General features: G+C 53.8%; 1 protein-coding gene across 1 annotated transcript in view; it reads left to right on the top strand.

Annotated features, from left to right (window-relative positions):
- The window catches only part of LOC120499165 (tetraspanin-15-like), a 25,162-nt gene extending 4,498 nt beyond the window's left edge, over positions 1-20,664 (top strand). Inside the window, exons 5-17 of the mRNA XM_039702677.1 lie at positions 1,743-1,817; positions 2,042-2,137; positions 3,626-3,739; positions 5,494-5,547; positions 6,065-6,181; positions 11,382-11,693; positions 13,716-13,748; positions 14,092-14,124; positions 14,256-14,290; positions 16,673-16,764; positions 17,160-17,348; positions 17,387-17,500; positions 20,648-20,664. Coding sequence (XP_039558611.1) covers positions 1,743-1,817; positions 2,042-2,137; positions 3,626-3,739; positions 5,494-5,547; positions 6,065-6,181; positions 11,382-11,693; positions 13,716-13,748; positions 14,092-14,124; positions 14,256-14,290; positions 16,673-16,764; positions 17,160-17,348; positions 17,387-17,500; positions 20,648-20,664 — 1,281 coding nt within the window. The remainder of the gene's footprint in view (positions 1-1,742; positions 1,818-2,041; positions 2,138-3,625; positions 3,740-5,493; positions 5,548-6,064; positions 6,182-11,381; positions 11,694-13,715; positions 13,749-14,091; positions 14,125-14,255; positions 14,291-16,672; positions 16,765-17,159; positions 17,349-17,386; positions 17,501-20,647) is intronic.

Here is a 20,664-nt window from a genome sequence, read left to right as displayed (position 1 = left end):
ACCTCCATGCAGTTCCATGGATCCAGGGTAATTCCATGGCTTGGGAATTCCATGGATCTGGGGTCATCTCCCTAGTTTCAGAATTCCATGGATCCAGGGTCACTTCCATGGGTCTGAGGTCATCTCCATGGAGTTTCATGGATCCGGGGTCACCTCCATGGTTTGGGAGGTCTTAAGGAGGAATTCCATGGATCCAGGGTCACCTCCATGGTTTGGGAATTCCATGGATCCAGGGTAATTCCATGGCTTGGGAATTCCATGGATCTGGGGTCACCTCCATGGGTCTGAGGTCATCTCCATGGAGTTTCATGGATCCGGGGTCACCTCCATGGTTTGGGAGGTCATAAGGAGGAATTCCATGGATCCAGAGTCGTCTCCATGGTTTGGGAATTCCATGGACCCAGGGTCACCTCCATGGTTTGGGAATTCCATGGATCCAGGGCCATCTCCATGGAGTTCCATGGGTCCAGGGTCACCTCCATGGTTTGGGAATTCCATGGATCTGGAGTCGTCTCCGTGGTTTGGGGATCTGTGGAGGAAATTCCCGATATTTTCCCTCCCGAGGTCCATCCCGGGATGTGAATTCCCAAGGAGAATTCCCAGGAACATCGAATTCCCAGGAGCAGCTCCTCCCTCTCCTGCCCAGCCGGGTTTTGTGGGATTGGGGCTGTGAAAAGCCGGGAAGGGAAGGAGCAGTCAGAGCCCTTGTGGGATCAGAATTGTCCCTCCAGGAGAATTCCAGAACAAAAGCAATCAGGGAGAGAGGCCCTGGAGAGCTCTTGGAGCCGAGCTGGGTCTGGCAGCTGCAGCTTTTGGGTTTTTTATGGAAAACGGGGAAATTGTGCTTTAAAGGATCCACATTTGTGTTTTAAAGGATCTGGGATTTGTGTTTTAAAGGATCTGGGATTGGTGTTCAGCAGGAGCCGGGCTGGTTTCTCCCGTGGATTCTCCCGAGGCTGTGGAATTCCTGCTGGAATTTGGCTGATTTGTGCCCTCTCAGTGGAATTCCCTCTGGAATTCCAGCCCATCCTGGCAGCTCCATCCATCTCCCGCAGCCGCTCCGTTCCCGTTTATCCAGCGGGAACGCGCCGGTCCCGACGGCCCCAAATCCCCGGGATCCACGGCCTGGAAACCCCAGCCCAGCCCCCGGGATCTGGGCTCCGGAGGGGGAGGAATTCACCCAAGTGTGCTCCGGAGGGACGGGAGTTAAACCACCCGAATGTGGTGTCTGGGGGCTGGAACGTCCGGATTTGGGAATAATTAACGAGGAACAAAACCTCGGAGGTCGTTAAGGGAGGGAAGGAGCAGCTCCCAGAGGGATTCACCAATTCCCGAGGTTGCTGCGGGAATTGGGATTGATGAGCTCGTTAGCGGCCGCGTTAATTGAATCGGAATCGAGCAGCTCTTCCTGACTCAGCATGCAGGGCCGCAGAAAGATTTCCTCGGGAAGTTTCTCCAAGAAATCCAGAATTGCTTTGGAGCTTTGTGCTGGGGGAGACCCTCGGGATCCTTCCCAGTCCCTTCCGGATCTCCTTCCCAGTTTCTTCTGGATCCTTCCCAGTCCCTTCCCAGTCCCTTCCCAGTCCCTTTTGGATCCTTCCCAATCTCCTTCCCAGTCCCTCCCAATGGACGGTGACACCTGGGGACACCAAGGCGGAATTTTGGCCAAATTTCCAGGAAAATCCGGAATTCCGGAGGCGAATCCCTCATTTCCCGGCTGTCCCGTCCTCTCCTCCTTGCAGTTCTTCTGGGTGCTGCTGCTGATCTTCCTGACGGAGCTGCTGCTGATCCTCCTGGAGATCATCTTCGAGAGCAAGGTGGGGATTAATTGCAGTATGCAAATCAGCTTGGTTGAGATGCAAATGAGGAACAGGAAAAGTCAGCTGGATAGAAATTCGTGCTGGGAATGGATTTTATCAATTGTGGATTTTATCAAAAAAATCACCCTGGGATGGGCTAAATCCCTCCTCTGGTATGGAAACCATGGGATTTTGGGCTGTTTTCCATGAATTTTCCCAACTTTTGGGTTTCTCCATCCCAGATGCACGAGGTTTTCCACTCCAACATCCAGGAGGGAATCCGGCACTACTACGATGACCTGGACTTCAAAAATATCCTGGATTTTGTGCAGGAAAAGGTTTGGATGGGAAAAGGGGGAGTTCCCCAAGGAATGCTTAATCCCATGCTCTGCTCCCCCTGGATTTTTAGGATTTTTCCCTGGATTTTTAGGATTTTTCCCTGGATTTTCCATTTTTATTCCCATCCCTGGGGTGCTTTCCTTGGATATCTTCACTTGGTTTGGGGTTTTTTGAGTTTTGCCTCCCCGAGCTCAGCCCAGGGGGATTTTTTGGGAATTATCCTGGGATTTGTGAGTTTAGGATTTTTCCCTGGATTTTTAGGATTTTTCCCTGGATTTTTCCCTGGATTTTCCATTTTTATTCCCATCCCTGGGGTGCTTTCCTTGGATATCTTCACTCAGTTTGGGGTTTTTTGAGTTTTGCCTCCCCAAGCTCAGCCCAGGGGGATGTTTTTGGGAATTATCCTGGGATTTGTGAAAAATGAAGAATGAAAATCCCAAAATTTGAGGAGGGAATTCTGAGACTGGGGAGCAGGGTCTGGCTCTGATCATTCCTAAATGGAAAAAAACCTGGAAAATCCCAAAATTTGAGGAGGGAACTCTGGGAATCCAGGAAAATCCTGAAATCTGTGCCTGGGATGGAGCAGAGCAGGAAGATCCCAAGAATTCTCCCTGCTTTTCACTGGAAAATGGGGACAGAGGGAAAAATCTCTCCCAAAATCTGCTCCTGGATGAGTTTGGTGCTTAAAAAATGGGAAAATCCAGACCAGGCTCATGTTCATGCGGTGGGGGACTCGGAGTGACTTTAATTAGAATTTTTTTATCTTGGCTGCAGGAAAAAAAGAGATTTTTATTTGAATTTTTCCCTTTGTAGCTGCAGGATTTGATCCCAATTTATCCTGACAGGAAGAGAAATCCCTGAGGGGCTGGTGGGGATTTTGTGGGATGGCTGAGAGCCCCCAGATCCATCCCTGCCTCGGGAAAAAACGGATTTGTCTTCTGGAATTAAAGCGTGGAAGTGGGGATGGATCCGAGCCGTGCCCAAATCCCTCTAAAATGGGAATAAATGGGAAAAAATCCCTTTTTTCCTACCCTTCAGCTTCTCCAGGAGCAGGGAAAAGTTGGGAAGTGGAGATGCAGGGAATGGGATTGGAATTCTGGAATGGAGGGGACCCTAAAATTCCCCTTCCCCATCCCAGGGTGTTCCAGCCTGGCCTTGGACACTTCCAAAAGATCCAAAATTCCCTGGGAATTCCATCCCTGCCCTTCCCAACCCTCCCAGGGAGGAATTCCCATTATCCCAGTTAATGAATTCCAATTAATTATCCCAGTGCTCATGGGAATCTGTTCCGTGTTCTCCCAGGGCTGATCCCAAACCCCTTTCCCAGGATTTTTAAGGAACTTCCAGGACTGGAAAATTCCCTGGGAATTCCATCCGTGCCCTCCCAGGGAGGGATTTCCCCCCAGAATCCCAACCCCAGATCCCTCCCCGTTTCCCCTGGAATTGTGGGGTTTTCCAGCCCTCCCCTCTCCTGTGTTTTCCTGCAGTTTTCCTGCTGTGGAGGGGATGAATTCCGGGATTGGGAAGTGAACCAGTACCACCAGTGCAACGGCAGCGGGGCCCTGGCCTGCGGGGTGCCCCACTCCTGCTGCGTCAGAGGGGTGAGCGGGGAAATCCGGGAAAAACATCCCAAAACATCCCAAAATTCCTGGGGGAAATCCCCTCATTCCCCTCTGCCCCACTCCTGCTGCGTCAGAGGGGTGAACGGGAAAACGTCCCAGAATTCCCATGAAAAAATCCCAAAATTCCTAGGAGAAATCTCAGAATTCCTGGGGAACAAAATCCCAAAATTCCCATGAAAAAATCCCCAAATTCCTAGGAGAAATCTCCTCATTCCCCTCTGCCCCACTCCTGCTGTGTCAGAGGGATGAACAGGGAGAAATATCCCAGAATTCCGGGGAGAAAAACCCCAAAATTCCTGGGAAAAATCCCCAAATTCCCAGGAAATCCCCTCCAAAAATTCTGTGAAGCAGCCCCAAAATTTTGTTCAAAACCTGTTAGTCCAAGGCCAAAATTGGATTTAAAAGTTGGTTTCACCCAGCCCTGCTGCTGCAGGAATTCCATCCAGGATGGAACCTCAGGCCGGGAGGGTTTGGGAGAGCTCCCAAAAAGCAGAATTCCTCATCAGTCCCTCATTGTTTCTCGTGGAAAAAGAGGGAAATGTGAAGGGCTTTCATTAGGCTGATATGCAAATGAGATGCAGATTTGAGCTCCTCTCTAATCAAGGCCTTGATTAAGGACCCTGAGGCTCCTGGAGGTGGAATCAGGGGTTCCTGCAGGGAGCCCGAGGAGCTTTTTGGGGATTTTTCCACTCCCGTGGCTTTTTTTGGGACAATTTGGTAAAAATAAAACCTGAACAGGTTTGAGGGAAAAATCCCCTCGATCCAGAGGGGAGGATTTGGGGAATTTTCCTGGGAATGCTGAAGGTGGCCCTGGGGCAGCCGGGATTTGGGGGTTTTGTCCCTGGGGTGGGGTGGGATCGGCCCCTTCCCACCCAGAGCGCTCCGGGATTCCCGAGCTGGGTCTGGAGGAGAACCCAGGGGATTTCCAGGGATCCAGGGAATTTCCAGGAATCCCTGGATTTTCCATGGTTTTTCCAAGAGGGCAAGCCCTGGCTGTGGCTCTGGGGTTTTTTGGGAAGTGAGAGCTCCCCAAGGGCTCCGGAACCTGGGAAGCACCAAAACCTTGGGATGGATTTGGCCTCGTTCCTTAAGGAACCACCCTGGAATTCCAGGAAAGGAACCAGGAGAGCCAAATCCCTTGGGAATTTCCTTGGGTCCCATCCAGGGCCACCCGGGGGGACAATTCCCGCTGTCCCAGCCTGGCCTGGGACATTCCCGGGGATCCAGGGGCAGCCCCAGCTCCTCTGGGAATCCCATCCCAGCCCTGCCCACCCTCATCCATCCCAAAATTCCCAAATTCCCATTTAATTTTCCCGCTTTGAAGCCATTCCCTGTGTCCTGTCCCTCCATCCCTCATCCCAAATCCCCCCCCAGCTCTCCCCGAGCCCCTGCAGGGCCTGGAATGTTCTGGAAGCTCTCCCTGGAATGTCCCTTCTCCAGGGGAGCATTCCCAGCTCTCCCAGAGTCCGGGAATGGTTTGGGTGGGATTGGCCCTGAGGACCCCCTGAATTCCCAGGGCTGTCCCGTGCTGGGCCCCCCTGGAATTCCCGATTTCCTTTGGATTCCTGGTGTTTTCCCGGGGTAAATCCGTGCCCTGTCCCGGGACAGACCCTTCCCCTCTCCCGGGCTAACCCCTCCCCTCTCCTGGGATAGCCCCTCCCCTGTCCCGGGCTATCCCTTCCCCTGTCGCGGTTAACCCTCGCTGTCCCGGGTTAACCCTGGCGCTCCCGCAGGCCCCCGGAGCGGTGCTGAACACGCTGTGCGGGCACCGTGCCCTGGACAAGGAGGTGACCTTGGCCTTTCTGGGAATCCTCTGCTCCTCCTTCCCCCAATCCCAAATCAGACTCTCCCTCGGGAATTCCCTCCCCAGCTCGGCTTTGGGGCTTTCACTGGGATTTTGGGGCACTTTTGGGGCTTTCCCTGGGATTTTGGGGCACTTTTGGGGCCCTGGGGTTCTCACCTGGGAACGGCCTCGACCCTGCCCAGTGGGAGGAGGGTGGCGGGATCAGCCCAGGGATCCCCCAAGTGCAGAAATGTGGGAATTCCCGGCAGAAATGTGGGACCAGAAATTCCTTACAGCAATTCCCGGCTCGGGCAGGCCCCAGCTGAGGGAATTTGGTGCTCCAGGATCTCTCCCAGGGCCCCAAAAATTGGGATTTAATCCCATCTCAGCTCCAAGACTTCCCTTGGAAGCACAAGAACAAGAATCCCTCCCCAGCCCCATGCTGCTCCCGCCAAAATTCCCGGGAAAGCCGCGGAAAATTCCCCGAATTCCCGGGATTTGGGACCCGCTCTCTCCCGCAGCGCCTGGAGCTGCTGGGCACCATCCACGTGCGGGGCTGCATCCACGCCGTGGGGCTCTGGCTCAGGGACAACGTCCAGACCACGCTGGCCATCGTCTGCTCCCTGCTGCTGCCGCAGGTACGGCTGCAGGTCCCAGATTCCCGGATGGAATTCCCAAATTCCCCAGTTCCCAGCTGCAATTCCCAAATTCCCAGCTGGAATTCCCAAACTCCCAGCTGCAATTCCCAAACTCCCCAGTTCCCAGCTGGAAATCCCTGGAATGCTGATGGAGCTGGAGTTGCTCCCATGGCTGGGAGAATCCAGGATCCCCCAAATCCAGGAGCATCCCGGCCCTTTTGAAGGGAAAACCCCGATCCCATGGGAGGGGCTGTGTCCATTTTTCCATTTGGAGGCAGGCACGCACTCCGCCTCCATCCCCCCCTGGAATTCTCCTTTTTTCCACGCCGTGCCCTCCATCCCCCACATTCCCTGTCACTGCCCATCCCGAAATCCCCGGGGCTGGGGCTGCCTGTGCTCCATCCCAGCAGCCCCGGGTTTCCAGCTCATCCATCCTTGTCCTTCCCTGCCTCCAGCGGCTCCTGCAGGGGCTGGGAATGAGCCTCAGGAACTCAGCCCTGCTCTGCCAGGCTCCAGCTCCTCCTGAGCCTTTCCAGGGGTTTTTTATGGATGTTGTTGCAGAGAATCCTGGAGTGGTTTGGGTTGGGAAGGAGCTTCAGGGTCCATCCCGCCCCTGCCATGGCAGGGACACCTCCCGCTGTCCCAGGGGCTCCAGCCTGGCCTGGGGCACCTCCAGGGATGTGGGGCACTTCCAGCTGCTCTGGGAATTCCATCCCCGCTCCTCCACCCTCATTCCATCCCAAAATCCCATCAGATCTCCCCTTTCCCAGTGGGAAGCCATTCCCTGTGTCCTGTCCCTCCATCCCTTATCCCAAATCCCTCCCCAGCTCTCCTGGAGCCCCGGCAGGGCCCGGAATGTTCTGGAAGCTCTCCCTGGATCCTTCCCTTCTCCAGGGGAATATTCCCAGCTCTCCCTGGAATTTCCCTTCTCCATTTGAACATTCCCAGCTCTCCCAGCCCCGGGATCATTCCCTGCCCCTCTCGGCCACCGCAGTGAAGCAGAAACAGCAGCAGCAAACCCTCTGCCATCCTTGTTTTTCCCCTGAAAATCAGGATTTTTCCCCACCCCCTCGATCCTGCAGATCCCTGCCCAGGGCTCCATCCATCCCAGAGAATTATTTTTCCCTCTGTCCCATCCATCTCGGTGTGGGCGTCAGTCCCGGAGATGGACGATGCCCTTCCCTGAAAAACGTGGAATTTTCCTCCAGGCTGGCACCTTCATCTCCTGTGACAGGGATGGAAACGTTCAGCGTTTCCTGGAAGATTGATTTGGGATTTGTTCCTTCTCCACTCTCCCCACGGCTCCGGGGTTCTCTGAGCGTTGTCGGGGTGGGGAAAGGGAATGAAGGGAATTTTTCCATCTGAGCTCTCCATAAATCCCAATTTAGGGAATGGAAAGGCAAAAAAGGAGGGGAAAAAACCCCATTTTGGGATTTGATAACTCAGCGTTCCGGGTGAGCAGGATCCAGGCAGAGCTGGGGGATGTTCCCAAATTTCCATGGATTTTTGCAGGGAATTTTCCTTGCTGGGGTCAGGCACAGCCCATCCCTAAGGCAAAACCTTCCTTTTTCCATTGGAAAATGGGGAGAAAATGGAAATTTGAGCCTTTTCCTTCATTCCTGAGCTCTTTTTCCAGAGGAGGAGGAGGAGAGGGTCTGTCTGTGGCTTCCCAGGAGGATTTGGGACCATTCCAGCCCCAATTCCCACTGGAAAACTGATCCAAAGGAACCAACAGAGACCCCACGAGCTGAGCTGGGCTTTGGGATGGAGCTGAGCCTTGGAATTCTCCATTGATGGATTTCTTACGGATTCCCAAAGCTCCTGGGACTTACGGATTTTCTATGGAATCCCAAAGCTCCTGGGATTTAAGGATTTTTTATGGATTCCCAAAGCTCCTGGGATTTAAGGATTTTTTATGGATTCCCAAAGCTCCTGGGATTTATTTTCCCCCTGGGGGAGCAGCCTTTCCATGGCTTTGCACCCCCTGGGCACTCAAATCCCACAACAAAAAACCTGGGAAGGCCGGAATTCCATCCAGCAAGAACCAACACTTCAGTGGCACCAATTCCTGGCTCCCAATCCCAGAAAAAATTCCGTTTTTTCCTTTTCCCAGCCTCAGCCCTGCCCCGTTCTGCTCCCGCGAGCTCGGCGGTGCCGTAACCGCGCCGAGCCGAAATTGGGCACATCTGTAATTCCTGACAGCTCTGGGATGAATTCCTGAGAGCTCCATAATTCCTGATGGCTCTGTAATTCCTGGAGCTCCATAATTAATTCCTGACATTTCCGTCGAGGGACAGGAACGGGGCCGGGACCCCGTGGGCAGCGATGGCGAGGGGCTCTGGGATTCTGGATCCTTTTATTCCCTTTTATTCCCTGTTTTCTCTGGGTCTGGATCCTTTTATTGCCTTTTATTCCCCATTTCCTCTGGGTTTGGATCCTTTTATTCCCTTTGATTCCCTGTTTCCTTGGGGTCTGGATCCTTTCATTCCCTTTGATTCCTCATTTTCTCTGGGATGTGGGATTCTGACTGAAGCCTTTGGATGGTTTTATTCCCTTTTATTCCCCGTTTTCTCTGGGTTTGGTTCCTTTTATTCCCTTTGATTCCTCATTTTCTCTGGGATTTGGGATCCCCACTGAGGCCTTTGGATGCTTTTATTCCCTTCCAGAATTCCCATTTTCTCTGGGATTTAGGATCCCCTCTGAGGCCTTTGGATGCTTTTATTCCCTCCCAGAATTCCCATTTTCTCTGGTGGTTTTATTCCCTCCCAGAATTCCCATTTTCTCTGGGATTTAGGATCCCCTCTGAGGCCTTTGGGTGGTTTTATTCCCTCCCAGAATTCCCATTTTCTCTGGGATTCCCCGGCAGGAGGAGCAGGAGCCATCCCTGCCCCAGAGCCGCCTCTGTTTCCATGGAATGCACACACAAATCCTTCCGGGAGGCAGAAATGACAGATATGCCCCAAATCCCACATTTCAAAGGGATTTTCATGGCACCGGTGACAGTTCCACAATGGGAGCAGGCTGCAGCTCCACATCCATGGAAATGGGATTGCACAGGAGGATTTGGGACCATTCCAGCCCCAATTCCCACTGGAAAACTGATCCAAAGGAACCAACAGAGACCCCACGAGCTGAGCTGGGCTTTGGGATGGAGCTGAGCCTTGGAATTCTCCATTGATGGATTTCTTACGGATTCCCAAAGCTCCTGGGACTTACGGATTTTCTATGGAATCCCAAAGCTCCTGGGATTTAAGGATTTTTTATGGATTCCCAAAGCTCCTGGGATTTAAGGATTTTTTATGGATTCCCAAAGCTCCTGGGATTTAAGGATTTTTTATGGATTCCCAAAGCTCCTGGGATTTAAGGATTTTTTATGGATTCCCAAAGCTCCTGGGATTTATTTTCCCCCTGGGGGAGCAGCCTTTCCATGGCTTTGCACCCCCTGGGCACTCAAATCCCACAACAAAAAACCTGGGAAGGCCGGAATTCCATCCAGCAAGAACCAACACTTCAGTGGCACCAATTCCTGGCTCCCAATCCCAGAAAAAATTCCGTTTTTTCCTTTTCCCAGCCTCAGCCCTGCCCCGTTCTGCTCCCGCGAGCTCGGCGGTGCCGTAACCGCGCCGAGCCGAAATTGGGCACATCTGTAATTCCTGACAGCTCTGGGATGAATTCCTGAGAGCTCCACAATTCCTGAGAGCTCCGTAATTCCCGATGGCTCTGTAATTCCTGGAGCTCCATAATTAATTCCTGACATTTCCGTCGAGGGACAGGAACGGGGCCGGGACCCCGTGGGCAGCGATGGCGAGGGGCTCTGGGATTCTGGATCCTTTTATTCCCTTTTATTCCCTGTTTTCTCTGGGTCTGGATCCTTTTATTGCCTTTTATTCCCCATTTCCTCTGGGTTTGGATCCTTTTATTCCCTTTTATTCCCCATTTCCTCTGGGTTTGGTTCCTTTTATTCCCTTTGATTCCTCATTTTCTCTGGGATTTGGGGTCCCCTTTGAGGGGTTTAGATGGTTTTATTCCCTTCCACAATTCCCATTTTCTCTGGGATTTGGGATCCCCTCTGAGGCCTTTGGGTGGTTTTATTCCCTCCCAGAATTCCCATTTTCTCTGGGATTCCCCGGCAGGAGGAGCAGGAGCCATCCCTGCCCCAGAGCCGCCTCTGTTTCCACGGAATGCACACACAAATCCTTCCGGGAGGCAGAAATGGCAGATGTGCCCCAAATCCCACATTTCAAAGGGATTTTCATGGCACCGGTGACAGTCCCACAATGGGAGCAGGCTGCAGCTCCACATCCATGGAAATGGGATTGCAAAGCCCCAGTTCCGGGGGTTTGCTCTGCCTGGGGATCAGCACCATCCCATTAACACCCCATTATTATCCCGGTATTATCCCAGGGGTGTCCCCTGCTCTCCCCACAGTTCCTGGAATTCTGGAGCCCTTCCCAAAGCCCTTCCCTCATTCCAGGCTGTGGTAAAACAGGGAATTCCCAGAAAATCCCGGATTTTCCCTTCAGCCCTGCCGTGCTTTTGCCAATCCCGAATTCCCGGAGCTGGGAAAGCCCCGGGACCCTGCAGCAATCCCAGGATGGGATCGACCCCATTCCCGGGATATCAAAGTGGGAATCCCCGGGGACCCTGCAGGAGGGGAAGGTGGGAATGGGGCCGGAGGGGCTGGGCTGGGCTCCGTGCAGGGAGAGCATTCCCAGGGATGGGATTTCCTGCTTTTCCTGGTTTGGGATCCGTGGAAATCCCCTTGGGATCCACTTCCGGGTGGGTTTGGGAAGGAAAAATCAAAGTTGGGCCATTCTGTGGGTTCTGTGCAGCCCGTCCTGGAATCCATGGCTGCTTCAGGCGGGATTTTGGGGAGAAATGTTGGAATAGTCCTGGAATCGACAGGGCTGGGAATTGTCCTGTCCCCTTTTGGGATGTCCCTGTCCCTTTCAGGATATCCCTGACCCTTTGGGGTGTCCCTGACCCCTTTTAGGATATTCTTGTCCCCTTTGTGATATCCTTGTCCCCTTTTGGGGTATCCCTGTCCACTTTGGGGTCCCCCTGGCCCTTTTAGGATGTCCCTGACCCTTTGGGGTGTCTCTGTCCCCTTTTAGGATATCCCTGTCCCCTTTTAGGATGTCCCTGTCCCTTTTGGGGTCCCCCTGCCCCCTTTCAGGCTCCCGTGCCCGTGTCCCCGCAGGTGCTGGGGCTGGCCCTGGCCTGGCTGCACTGGCAGCAGCTGGACGCGCTCCGCTCGGGCTGGGACGCCGCGGACGGGCCGGGGCTGCGGGCGGCGCCGGGCGCGGCCCCGCGGGACCTGCGCGGAGCGGGCTGCTGCTGGTGCCTGCCCCGGGACGGCGGCTACGGGGACACCGGGGATAGCGGGGACACCGGGGGGGACACCGAGGACAGCGGGGGCTGCTGCTGGAGGAGGAGGAGGAGGAGGAAGGAGCCGCCTTCCGCCCCCAAGCGTGAGGAGCGCTCGGACTGGGACTTGGACTCGGAGCGGAACGTGGGGAAATGGGATTTTTCTTCTCAGATCCCAAAATGTCTTTGGGAAAACTGGGAAAAAAATGGGATTTTTCTTCTTAGAGCCTGGATTGACTCTGGGAAAAAATACGATTTTTCTTGTTAGGTCCTGGATTTTCCTTTGGGAAAAAATAGGATTTTTACTCTCAGACACTGAATTTCCTTTGGGAAAAAATGGGATTTTTCTTCTCACATCCTGGATTTTCCTTGGGAAAACTGGAAAAAAAATGGGATTTTTCCTCTCAGGTCCTGGATTTCCTTTGGGAAAACTGGGAAAAAATGGGATTTTTATTCTCATCTCCCATTGGGAAAACTGTAAGATTTTTATTATCAGATCCTGAATTTTCCTTGGGGGAAAAAATGGGATTTTTCTTCTCTGGTCCTGGATTACCTTTGGGAAAACTGGGAAAAAGTGAAGGGAAAAAGGAAAAAACTGAAAGGGAAATAGTGAAGGGGAAAGGGAAAAAAGGAAAAGGAAAAGGGGGAAAGGAAAAAATGAAATTAGAAGGGAAAAGTGAAAGGAAAAGGAAAAAAGGGAAAGGAAAAGGGAAAAGAGAATGGGGGAAAGTGAAATAAAGAAGGGGGGGAAATCAAAGGAAAAAGGGAAAAAAGTGAAAAGAGAAAAATGTGGGAAAAAGGGAAAGTGAAAAAAAGAGGAACCACGATGAGCTTTTCCTGGGAGCGAAGGAAATCCTGGCTTTTCTGATTCTTTGGGGTATTCTTTGGGGTATTCTTTGGGGTATTCTTTGGGGTATTCGGGAGCAGGGCCCGGGTCCCGAGCATTCCCAAACTCCGGGCTCTGTCTCCCTCTCCCGACCATTCCCGGCTTTCCCCTGATCCCGCCCAGCCCCAGTCCCGGCCTAAACCATCCCTAATCCCGGCCTAAACCATCCCTAATCCCAGCCTAAACCAGCCCCAAATCCCAGCCCAAACCAGCCCCAGTCCCAGCCTAAACCAGCCCCAGAACCATCCCTAATCCCGGCCTAAACCATCCCTAATCCCGGCCTAAACCATCCCTAATCCTGGCCTAAACCAGCCATAATTCCCAGCCCAACCCAGCCCCAATCCCAACCACAATCCCGGCCCAAACCAGCCCCAGCCCCCTCTGATCCCGGTTTTTCTCTGGGATGAGGGGCTGGGGTCGGCTGGGATTTATTGATGTTCCCATAAAAGGGAGCCACGGCCGAGATCCCTGACCCCGGATTAGTGGGGTGGAAGAGAAAATGAGGAATTGGGAACAATTCCAGGGGAAATCCTGACCCTAAACCTGCCCAGGCTGGGGGGGATCCCTGGGGGCTGAGCTTGGTTCTTCAGGGGTTTGGGATCATTGGATGGGGATTTGGGATCATCCCATGGGTGGGGGTTTGGGATCATCCCATGGATGGGGATTTGGGATCATCCCATGGATCAGGATTTGGGATCATCCCATGGATGGGGGTTTAGGACCTTCCCAGTTCTGGGGATTTGGGATCATCCTACTGCTGGACCTCCCTGCCCTTCCCTAAATTCCAGACACAGAAACCAGAGCAGTTCCCCCCAAACCCCTCAAAACCGATCCCAAACCCACAGGAAAAAAAAATCCCCCAAAACATCCCCCAAACCCAAACTTGGACAGATTTCCCACACCCCCACGGCCACCCCATCCTGTGTGGGGCCGATCCCGTGGGGCCGATCCCGTGGGGTGCCCTCCCTTCTCCCCCTCCCTCCCTTCTCCCCCTCCCTCCCTCCCGGGATCCTCCGCGCTCCGGCCGTGATCGATCGATCGATCGATCGGCGCCTCCCAACCGCGCGGGGGTTTAGGACCTTCCCAGTTCTGGGGATTTGGGATCATCCTACTGCTGGACCTCCCTGCCCTTCCCTAAATTCCAGACACAGAAACCAGAGCAGTTCCCCCCAAACGCGATCGGGATCGGGGCCGGGATCGGGGCCGGCGCTTTGGGGCCGCTGGGATGTTGGGAAGAGCAGCTCTGACTCCCACCAGTCCTGACTTGCCCTGATCCCGCAGCCCGACCCCAAATCTCTCTTTGGGGAGCTCCAGGTGAGTTTGGAAGGGGAAATCTCATTTTTTGGAAAATCTCATTTTTGGGGTTTCACAGGATTGGGGCCGGCGCTTTGGGGTCACTGAGTGGCTCTGACTGCCAGGAATCCCAGCTTCCCCTGACCCCACAGCCCGACCCCAAATCTCTTTTTTTGGGGTACTCCCCTCCCTCCCTCCCGGGATCCTCCGCGCTCCGGCCGTGATCGATCGATCGATCGATCGGCGCCTCCCAACCGCGCGATCGGGATCGGGGCCGGGATCGGGGCCGGCGCTTTGGGGCCGCTGGGATGTTGGGAAGAGCAGCTCTGACTCCCACCAGTCCTGACTTGCCCTGATCCCGCAGCCCGACCCCAAATCTCTCTTTGGGGAGCTCCAGGTGAGTTTGGAAGGGGAAATCTCATTTTTTGGAAAATCTCATTTTTGGGGTTTCACAGGATTGGGGCCGGCGCTTTGGGGTCACTGAGTGGCTCTGACTGCCAGGAATCCCAGCTTCCCCTGACCCCACAGCCCGACCCCAAATCTCTTTTTTTGGGGAACTCCGGGTGAGTTTGGAAGGGGAAATCTCGCTTTTGGGGAAATCTCAGTTTTGGGGTTTCACGGGATTTTGGGATGCTTTGGGGTCACTGGAAGAGCAGCTCTGACTGCCATCAATCCCAGCTTCCCCTGACCCCACAGCCCGATCCCAAATCTCTCTTTGGGGAGCTCCAGGTGAGTTTGGAAGAGGAAATCTCATTTTTGGGGAAATCTCAGTTTTGGGGTTTCACGGGCTCGGCTTTCCCTGCCTGGATTTCCCTGGAATTCCAGTTGGGTTTTCCAGCTCTAATTCCTGCTCCCGGTTGGGTTTTGGGGATTTAGGGGGGAAAAGCTCCCTGTGGGAAAAATCCCAGATTGTCCGAGCCCAGATCGATCGGGAGCTTCCATTGAGCCGTGCCTAACAAAGCCTGGCTTTACCCCCGGGGTCCTTTGTGCTTCCCAGATTGTCCTGATTCCCAAAAATCCTGTTTTTCCTGGGATTATCCCAGCTGGAAGGGTTTGTGCCCCAGTCCATCACCCGGGAACCCCGACCTGCCGGGATTTCCTGGGGGTTGGGATCCTTCATCTTCCAAAAGGTCATTTTAGGGTACAACTCTCCCTGGGGGTGTTTTCCTGCTTTTTCTGCTTTTCTGGCTTCCCAAAATCCTCAGGGCTCACCCCGGAATGTTTTTGGGAAGCCAAGGCTCATGGATGACGTTGTCCCCAAAACTGCCCAGTTTGGGTTTTCCCTCCTGAGGAAAAACCCAAAATTTGTTTTCCCTTAAATTAAATCAATTCCTGCCGAAATCGTCGGATTGATGGGGAAAAATCCCAAATCTCGGAAGTCAAATTTAAATCTCAGCCAGGGTGGGACTGGAGTTGGACTGGGATAAACTGGGTTTCATTTGGACGGGGATAACCTGGATTTAAGTTGGTTTAGGATAACCTGGATTTAATTTGGACTGGGATAAACTGGATTTAGCTGGTTTGGGATGGACTGGGTTTAATTTGGACTGGGATAACCTGGGTTTAAACTGGTTTAGGATAACCTGGATTTAATTTGGAGTGGGATAAACTGGGTTTAATTTGGACTGGGATAAACTGGGTTTAATTTGGACTGGGATAAACTGGGTTTAATTTGGACTGGGATAAACCAGTTTTTCCCAGGTAAAAGGGTCAGGAATTCCCCCCCGGCCAGCCCAGAGGGGGCTCGGGGTGTTCCCATTCCCGAGGTTTTGGCCGGATTTGGGGTTTTTCTCCCGAGAGAGCTGGAAAATGCAGGAACGCAGCTCGGGGTCGCCCTCTGAGTGACCTTGGGAGCATCGACCGCGCCGGGAATGGAAACAGCGCCCGGGCAGCCGAGTGTGAAAGGCAATCGCTGGAGCTCGGCTAATTAGGGAGCGTTAATTAATTCATCATCGGCGTCCCTGGCCGATCCCCACCGGGATCAAAGCGGGAAATGGCTGGAAGTGGAAAGGAAATGTGGGATCAGGGACGGGGAAAGGAAAATTTGGGCTGGGAAATCCCTGTGGGACGTGTGGGGTCAGCCCGGAGTAATGGGGGGCTCCAGAATCCCAGAAAATTGGGGTTGGGAATTCTGCCAGGCTCTGGAGTTTGGGAAATTTGTGTCCAGGGATTGTGCCAGGCTCTGGAGTTTGGGAAATTCGTGTCCAGGGATTGTGCCAGGCTCTGGAGTTTGGGAAATTCGTGTCTGGAATTGTGCTGGGAAATCTCTGGAATGTTCTCCTGGAGCCTCTGAGCAGCAGGAACTGGAGGATGGGGATGGGATCCCCAGGAAGTTTTGGGAATACGGGGAGAGGAGAGCAGGGGTGGCAGCGGGCAGGGCAGGGGTGGCACAGGAGGTGCCCAAGGGTCCCCACTGATCCCACCGGGAATCCTGCTGGGATGAAGGATTCCAGAGCAGGGAGCTCCTGGCAGGTGTGCGGAGAGCTTCTTCCCCTCCCAGATCCCATAGAATCCCAGATCCCATAAAATCCCAGATCCCGCTCAGATCCCAGATCCCACTCAGATCCCAGGTCCCATAAAATCCCAAATTCCACTTAAATCCCAGATCCCATAGAATCCCAGATCCCATAAAATCCCAGATCCCACTCAAATCCCAGATCCCACTCAAATCCCAGACCCCACAGAACCCCAGATCCCATAGAATCCCAGATCCCATAAAATCCCAGATCCCGCTCAGATCCCAGATCCCACTCAGATCCCAGGTCCCATAAAATCCCAAATTCCACTTAAATCCCAGATCCCATAGAATCCCAGGTCCCATAGAATCCCAGATCCCACTCAGATCCCAGGTCCCATAGAATCCCGGATCCCATAGAATCCCAAATCCCACTCAGATCCCATAGAACCCCAGATCCCACTGAGATGCCGTTCCCAATCCTCCCCAGCCTCCCGAGCAGCCGGACCATGCTGGAGGACGAGGACGGGATGAGCGAGCGCGGCCTCGGCGGCTCCCGGAGGAGATTCGAGGATGAGGAAGGTGAGAGGAATCCCGGGGATGTCCTGGAGGTCTCTTTGAATTTTTAATTCCAGTTATCGCTCCATCCACATCATTTTCACCAGGAATTCTTCTCCCAGAAAAATGAATTTTTGGCTGAAATGATCACTCCATGTGTGGCCCATTTTCACCAGGAATTCTTCTCCCAGAAAAATGAATTTTTGGCTGAAATGATCACTCCATGTGTGGCCCATTTTCACCAGGAATTTTTCTCCCTCAAAATTGAATTTCCTACTGCACCCACCGCTCCATTCACCTCATTTTCACCAGGACTTTTTCTGCCAAAAAAATCAATTTTCCACTGCGTTTATCACCCCACCCACCTCCTCCCCACCCTGAAACCCGAATTTTTTAACCCCTTCCTCCCTCTTTCCCAGACTACCACTCCATCTACATCGGGGTGCCGGTGCCGCGCGGCTTCCGCAGGAAGCGGCGCCGCCGGCGCTCGCCGGGCTCCAGCCGCGAGCGCAGCGGCAGCGAGCGCCACTTCGGGCCCCGCGAGCCCTCGGACACCGACGAGGGCCAGGCCTGGCCCGAGAGCGGCAACGACAACGCCAGCAGGACCAGTGAGTGCCCAGAGGGCCCGGGAATCCTGGGGTCGCAGCTGGATGGGCTCGGGGTCGCGGCGTGGCAAGCCACTTCGGGCCCCGCGAGCCCTCGGACACCGACGAGGGCCAGGCCTGGCCCGAGAGCGGCAACGACAACGCCAGCAGGACCAGTGAGTGCCCAGAGGGCCCGGGAATCCAGGCGGGGGTTCTGGGGTCGCCGCTCCGCCCGCTCCTGGGTTTGTGGGTCCCGTTGGGATGGGGTTGGAGGGGGTTTCCTGCTGGGATTGGGGATCCCCACAACCTTCACACTGTGTTCCCAATGGTGAAATGGGATTTGGAGAGTTTTCCTGCTGGGACTGGGGATCCCCACAACCCTCACAGCGTGTTCCCGATGGGTTTTTCCCATTGGAATGGGTTGAGGGGGGGTTTCCTGCTGGGATTTGGGATCCCCACAACCTTCACACCTTGTTTCCAGTGGGTTTTTCCCATTAAAATGGGGTTGGAGGGGGTTTCCTGCTGGGACTGGGGATCCCCACAACCTTCACACCTTATTCCCAGTGGGTTTTTCCCATTAAAATGGGGTTGGAGGCGGTTTCCTGCTGGAATTGGGGGTCTCCACAACCTTCACACCATGTTCCCAACGGGTTTTTCCCATTGCAATGGGATTTGGATGGAGTTTCCCCTCTGGGATTGGGGCTCCAGACACCTTTGGGAATCACAGCGTGTTCCCGCCGGGTTTTGCTGCTCCTTAGGGGGGAAATCTCCTTAGGGGAGATTAACATTTCACAGGGGACCGAGGCTGGAAGCCCTTCCCTGGGCTGGGGTTTTTCCACCCCCTGCTGGAAATTTGCACTCGGGTTCAGGCCCAGCTGAAGTTTCCTGTGGTTTTTTTTGCACGGGAAGAGATTTTTATTCGCTGGCAGCTCCTTTGTGCCCTCGGCGGGGGCGGGAGCAGGGGCATGTCCCTTCCTTCCTTCCTTTTCCCTCCTTTCCCCTCCTTTTCCCCAATTTTCCCCTCCTTTTCCCTTTATTTCCTTCTTTCCCCTTCCTCTTCCTTCTTTCCCCCTCCTTTTCCTTTTTTCCCCTCCTTTTCCCCTCCTTTTCCTTTATGCTCCCCTCTTTCCCCCTATTTCCCCTCTTTTCCTCTTCTTTTCTCTCCTTTCCCTTCTTCTCCCTCCTTTTCCCCTCCTTTTCCCTCTTTTCCCCTATTTCCCCTCTTTCCCCTCTTTCCCCCTTTTCTTTCCCCCTCCTTTTCCTTTTTTCCCCCTCCTTTTCCCCTCCTTTTCCCTATTTTCCCCTATTTCCTCTCTTTTTCTTTTCTTTCCCCTCTTTTTCCCTTATTCTCCTCTCTTTTCCCCTCCTTTTCCCTCTTTCCCCCTATTTCCCCTATTTTTCTCTTCTTTCCTCCCCTTTTCCCCTCTTTTCCCCCCTTTTCCCCTCCTTTTCCCTATTTTCCCCTATTTCCCCTCTTTTTCTTTTCTTTCCCCTCCTTTTCCCTTCTTCTCCCCTCTTTTCCCCCTCTTTTCCCTCTTTTCCCCTATTTCCCCTATTTCCCCTATTTCCCCTCTTTCCCCTTTTCCCCCCATTTTCCCTCCTCCCCACAACCACCAAACTCCACTCAGAGACACCCCCAGCCCACTTTGGAGGCTCGGACAACCCCCTCATTTTCCATTTTCCCCCCCACCAGATCTGCCTCCCTCTGTCCTTTTCCCCTTGTGAAATCCCAGTCCCGGATCTCGGGGCCAGGGCAGCAGGACCCCGGTCCCGGCGGCTCCCGGGCGCATCCCGGCCTCGGGCCACTTCCCGTCATGGGAGAGGGGAGGATTTGCTGCCCTAATCTGCTCCCTAAGCCGTGCATAAAGGAGAGGGGAGGGAGGGGAAGGAGCTCGGCCCTCGGCGGCGTTCGGGACCGCGCCGCCAAGTTTGGGGTCGAACCGGGGGAAATGGGGGAAGAAATGCAGACAGCTCCAGGTAGGGGTTGGGGTTTTTATTTCCCAGCGCTGGGGTGGGAGGGGGAAAAGATCCTTGGGGGGTTTTTCTGGTTTGTCCCTCGGGAAAGCAACTTAGGGGCTTCTAAAAGTGCAGAGATCCAAAGCTCATCCCAAAAATCAGCGAGGGAGTTGCTGCTGCTCCTCGGTGGAAAAGTTGGGTTTTGGAAGGGTCAGAAATATCCCAAACCTGGGGATTTGGAGCAAATTCATGCCATGGGATGTGCACCCTGCTCTCCGGGTTGTGGGGCAGCTGGGACTCGACTGAGGCAAGAAAATGCAGGAAAAGTTGTGGAGAACCCACAGGAAAATGCAGGAAAAGCTGTGCAGAACCCACAGGAAAATGCAGGAAAAGCTGTGGGGAGCCCACAGGGAAATGCAGGAAAAGCTGTGCAGAACCCACAGGGAAATGCAGGGAAAAGCTGTGGGGAGCCCATGGCAGCCCCTGGATAAGGCTGGACCTAAACCCAGGCTTAGTCCTGGCTGGATTGCAGAGCCCCAGCAGGGCTGCACTCCCTAATTTCCCAATTTTATCCCAATGTAGTGGGAATTTCGGTTTGGGAAAGGATCTCCAGGTGAGATTTCGTTGTGGGGTCAGGGTTAGGATGTGAAGGAGCATCTGCACCTGGGATTTAAATCATTCCAGTCCTGTTTCCCATGGAAATTATCCTAAATATTCCCTGGGAATCCACAGTGGCTGAAATCTTGGAGCTTTCCCATCCTAAAACCTGCTTCAGGGAGCTCTGGATCTCCCCAGGGAGCTGATTTTGGGGTGCTTTATGGGATTTGTGTCACTTTCCCCCTCCCCAGCCAACACCTGCTGCCTCCTGGGGTTTTCAGTGCTGGGTGCAATTCCCAGGAATAAAAAACCCCAAAGCAGGAGGAGCTGGGAGCTCTCCCAGCCCTGGAATTGTTCTCCAGGTGAGCAAATCCCAGGAATTTTGGCCACCTCAGGGAGGGAGGGAGCTGCAAGTGGGATTGATTCCCTGAAATCTGGCAGGATAAGGAAAAGAAGACAAAAAAGCTCTTTTTGTAGGAGATTTCTTTCAGTTTTTTGGGGTTTCAGGGGTGAAAAGCCCCGAGACCCCAAAATGAGGTCCTGGGGGAGGGTGAGGAAGGAAGGATTTATTTTTAGAGAGGGAATTTGGGCAGAGCTGGGAGCAGCAACCCCAAAATCGAGGACAGGAATTCCAAATCCCATTTTTCCACCAGAGATCCCACCCAGGACAGGGATTTGCGGTTTAGCTCATTAAATTTGGGTTTTTTGGGAATTTTGGTGTTGGCAGGGGGGGTTGACCAGAATTTCACCCGTCTCATCCCTTTTCCGAGAAAAAGCCCAGGCTTAG

Source organism: Passer montanus, unplaced genomic scaffold (assembly GCF_014805655.1).
Source record: "Passer montanus isolate IOZ18808 unplaced genomic scaffold, ASM1480565v1 scaffold158, whole genome shotgun sequence".
NCBI classification, from domain to species: domain Eukaryota; kingdom Metazoa; phylum Chordata; class Aves; order Passeriformes; family Passeridae; genus Passer; species Passer montanus.
Note: the sequence above shows the minus strand (reverse complement) of the source record. Positions and strands in the feature narration are given on the sequence as shown.